The sequence below is a fragment of the Pezoporus occidentalis genome, unplaced genomic scaffold, assembly GCF_034315485.1.
Source record: "Pezoporus occidentalis ecotype Australia unplaced genomic scaffold, CSIRO_AGI_Poc_V1 ctg21, whole genome shotgun sequence".
Taxonomy (NCBI): Eukaryota; Metazoa; Chordata; class Aves; order Psittaciformes; family Psittacidae; genus Pezoporus; species Pezoporus occidentalis.
Window position 1 is genome coordinate 8,864,931 of NW_026913964.1, and position 4,655 is coordinate 8,869,585.

Here is a 4,655-nt window from a genome sequence, read left to right on the forward strand (position 1 = left end):
GGCCTGGCGCTGCGCCCGCCCGCCGGGGATACGGGGAGAGGAGGAGAGCGGAGGGGGCTCTCCCGCTGCCCTGCCTTCCCACCTCACATGACGTGCTGCGGGACGCCGTCTTCCCCGGCAGGCCGCGGCCTCCGTCCCGGCCGGGCCGCAGCCGGATCCCCGGCCAATGTCAGCTGCAGGCCGGCCGCACCGCCCGCGGACCCTCCAGCTGATTATTATTTTTTCTTTTCTTTTTTTTTCTCTTGGTAAAACAACAAATAACAGGGGTCTAGAAAAAAAATAAATTTGCTGAGTGACTTCGGGGGGATCCGCAAAGTAGTACCTCCGCCCCCGGTGCGCCGCAGCCTCCTCTCACACTCGGCCTCCCAGTCCGCCTCCTCCGCCGCCAGAGGAGGGGACAGAGAGCGACGGGGCAGCTTTAGTCCACCGGAGAAACTAGGAAGTACGAAAACCCGGTTGGGCCCGCAGTCTTGGGACAGGCGCTGTTTGTTTGGCGTGAGGGGATTTGTGTTGGGCGGCGGGAGGTTGGAGGGGGCAGAAGGTGGGGGGGGTGCCCACAAATCGCCTTGGTGATGCGCCCCTGCGCCGGTATCCCTGCGCCGCGGGAGCCGCGGCGGCGGCGGCGGCGGCGGCTGCGGCGGGGGCCGGGCCTGCGGCAGGCGGAGGGCGGGGCGGCGATCCGCCATTGGCCGGCGGGCGGGCCGACGCGCGGGCACGCCGCCGGCCCTGATTGGGCGGCCGGTGGGAAAGGTTAAACCAAAAAATGTTTTACAGCGGCGGTGCGTGTCGGCAGCTCTGAAATTAATTGCGGCCCCGGCGGTCCGTACCGCCCGGCTCCGCTCGCTCCTCGCCGACCCGCGGCTGCGGCTGCTCCGTCCTCCCCCCTGCTCCGCCGTGCCGGGGGAACCGGCACCATGAAGTAGCTTTTTTTTTTTTCCTTGTGTATGTTTGTGCGGGTTTTTTTTGTTGTTTTTTTTTTTGTTTGTTTTTTTTTTGTTGGGTTTCCAGAGGGTTGTGTTTTTTTTTTTCCTTTTTCTCTTTTTTTTTTTTTTTGTTTTCCTCCGCTCTGACTCGGTTTAATTTTATCTGATTGGTGACTATTATTGTTACTATTATTTTTTTCCCTCTCCGGCGGTTCCTGTCCTTGCTACATGACTTGCCAGCGCTTGAGACTGCGGTCCAACTGCGCTACCGCCGCCGCCGGTGGTACCGCTGCCACCGCTGCTGCTGCCGCCGCCACCTCGGCCACCGCCGCTCCGCGGGCTGCTCCCTCGGCCGCTGCAACTTTCCCCCTCAGACTAGTGTGTGATGTTGGACATGGGAGATAGGAAGGAAGTGAAAATGCTGCCGAAATCCTCCTTTAGCATAAACAGCCTGGTGCCCGAAGCCGTCCAGAGCGACAACCACAGCAGCCACAGCCACCACAACAGCCACCATCCCCATCACCACCACCACCACCATCACCACCACCACCACCCGCCGCCGCCGCAACAGCCTCAGCGAGCAGCCGCGGCCGAGGAAGAGGACGAGGAGAAGGGCCAGCTCCTCCTGCCGCCCCCCGCTGCCGCCGCAGCCGGCGCCCTGGAGGTGGCCAAGGCGGACATGCTGGCGGGCAAAGGCGACGCGGGCGCGGCGGCGGCAGCCGAGCTGGAGGAGAAGGAGAAGGCAGCGGAGGAGAAGAAGGGGGCAGCGGAGGGGGCCAAGGACGGGGAGAGCGGGAAGGAGGGGGAGAAGAAGAACGGCAAGTACGAGAAGCCGCCGTTCAGCTACAACGCGCTCATCATGATGGCCATCCGGCAGAGCCCCGAGAAGCGCCTCACGCTCAACGGCATCTATGAGTTCATCATGAAGAACTTCCCCTACTACCGGGAGAACAAGCAGGGCTGGCAGAACTCCATCCGCCACAACCTCTCCCTTAATAAGTGCTTTGTCAAGGTGCCCCGGCACTACGACGACCCGGGCAAAGGGAACTACTGGATGCTGGACCCCTCCAGTGACGACGTCTTCATCGGGGGCACCACCGGAAAGCTCCGCCGACGCTCCACCACCTCGCGGGCCAAGCTGGCCTTCAAGCGGGGTGCCAGACTCACCTCCACCGGACTGACATTCATGGACAGGGCAGGATCCTTGTACTGGCCTATGTCCCCTTTCCTCTCCCTTCATCATCCCCGGGCCAGCAGCACTTTGAGTTACAACGGGACCACCTCCGCCTACCCCAGCCACCCTATGCCCTACAGCTCAGTGTTGACTCAAAACTCCTTGGGGAACAACCACTCCTTTTCCACGTCCAATGGGTTAAGTGTTGATAGACTAGTCAATGGAGAGATACCTTATGCCACTCATCACCTCACAGCAGCAGCTCTGGCCGCCTCAGTGCCATGTGGTTTGTCAGTTCCCTGCTCCGGCACCTATTCCCTAAACCCCTGCTCTGTAAACCTCCTAGCAGGACAGACGAGTTACTTTTTCCCCCATGTTCCTCACCCTTCAATGACTTCTCAAAGCAGCACTTCAATGACGGCCAGGGCAGCCTCCTCCTCCACGTCGCCACAGGCGCCCTCCACTCTCCCCTGTGAGTCCTTAAGACCTTCTTTGCCAAGTTTTACAACAGGACTTTCCGGAGGACTTTCTGATTATTTCACACATCAAAATCAGGGGTCTTCTTCAAACCCTTTAATACATTAACATCCATGGGATCAGACTGTAAGTGAACATTTTACACACATTTGCATTGTAAATGATAATTAAAAGGAAGAAAAGAAAAAAAAAAGCAAAACAAAAAAGTCCAGGTATTTTTTATTAAGTCCCCCATTTTCTGTACGTTTGTTCAGTCTTTAGGGTTGTTTATTATTCCACCAAGGTGAGGAGTGTCAGCAAGGTGCAATGTGGGGAGATTACATTGTAGACTATGAAGTTTGGAAGACAAAATTATAGTAGAATGTGTATCTAAATAGTGACTGCTTTTGCAATTTCTTTTATTCAAATACAATAAGTCTATCAGTAAAAGCCGCCAGATTCTCCATGTTTGCAGTATTATAAGTTATCATGGATATGTCGGTGGGTGCAGACCTTGAGAGGAAAAAAAAGAAAAAAAAAAAACAACCAAAACCACAAACCACCATTTAATTAAAGAAAACTATAGAAAACTTAAAACGTAATTTGTATTTAAGCAGAATTAATACTGAAAGATGCCTGAGAACTACATTTTGGCCATTTCTTATTTTAGCCTTTTCTTTACTGAACTGCTTTTTTGGGGTTTCTTTTTTTTTTTTTTTTTGTTTGTTCGTTTGTTTGTTTACTTTTAGACCAAAGATTGGGTTTTAGAAAATGCACTCAGTGTACGAAGTAATTTAAAAAACAGCAACATTATTTCAGTTTGCAGCACTGCCCGTTCAAATGAATCAGAAGGGGACAAAATTAATGATTGCCTTCAGTTTGTGTTGTGTATATTTTGATGTATGTGGTCACTAACAGGTCACCTTTATTTTTTTTCTAAATGTAGTGAAATGTTAATACCTATTGTACTTATAGGTAAACCTTGCAAATATGTAACCTGTGTTGCGCAAATGCCGCATAAATTTGAGTGATTGTTAACGTCGTCTTAAAATTTCTTGATTGTGATACTGTGGTCATATGCCCGTGTTTGTCACTTACAAAAATGTTTACTATGAACACACAGAAATAAAAAAATAGGCTAAATTCATATATACTTGATAGGGTTTTTGTCTCTTTTATTAACTAAAATTAAAATGCCAGAGGCTTTAAAGTTACAGGGAGATCAGAGCACTGCGTATTACAGCAGTCCACCATTTTTTACATGCTCCTTTCTCCCCCCCCTTTTTTCCTCCCTTTCCCCATCATACTGTCTTTAACAGCAGTATATTCAAATATAAGGGATCAGGGTATTTAGCTAAACACTACGGCCTCCGTTTTGGGGCAGAACTCTTATCAAGTCCTCTTAAAAATTGTTAGTGAGAGGTAGGATGTCTTACTAAAACCTCTGCTTTAGTTTGAAGATGCTCAAAACCGTGTACGTATATATGTAACTATATATACATACATTTAAAAATTAATTTGTGCACGCAATAGAAAAAAGGTATTTTTGCATGATTGCATGATTACATAGATACGTGTTGTTCTTGCAATCTCTGAAATGCATTCAAAGAATTATTTTGCTGAAAGATATCAATTTCGACTCTATGATAACTGGAGATCTATTAAAGAGGAACGTGTATGTGTGTATATATATACATATACATATTAGCTCTCATAGAATCAGTTGATCAAATTTAGAAAGCTATGGTACGTCTGTGTATAAAATACAGTCCTTATTTTAAAGGAACACTCTTCCGGAAGTATCTATCCTATATGTATGCATAGACTTTTAATGCTGCAAACACTTTGGCTTTGATGTTGCGAAAGCAGGGGTAGTTTTTGAGCTGGAAGCCTTCTCTCCTGTCCCACTCACCCTCCGGACGGGGAAGGAGGTAGGGGAGGTGGGGGGAGTGAAGCTGCGGTACATTGCGGGGAGGCAGCGGGGGGGAGGGAGGGGGATGTCACGTGACTCTGGGATTGCATACCGATGTTTAAACGCTGTGGGGGGGTGGGTGGGGGAGGACCCAAATCAATCCCAAACTTATGTTTAATTTAAATGTAAA

At 50.1% G+C, this 4,655-nt stretch overlaps 1 protein-coding gene across 1 annotated transcript; it reads left to right on the plus strand.

Moving 5' to 3' along the window:
* The first annotated feature begins 794 nt into the window (after positions 1–794).
* On the plus strand, positions 795–3,706 carry FOXG1 (forkhead box G1). Its single transcript, XM_062619377.1, has 2 exons — positions 795–919; positions 1,164–3,706. Exon 2 carries the CDS (start codon positions 1,309–1,311, stop codon positions 2,680–2,682), a length of 1,374 nt encoding a protein of 457 aa, XP_062475361.1. The 5' UTR covers positions 795–919; positions 1,164–1,308; the 3' UTR covers positions 2,683–3,706.
* The last annotated feature ends 949 nt before the right edge of the window (positions 3,707–4,655 follow it).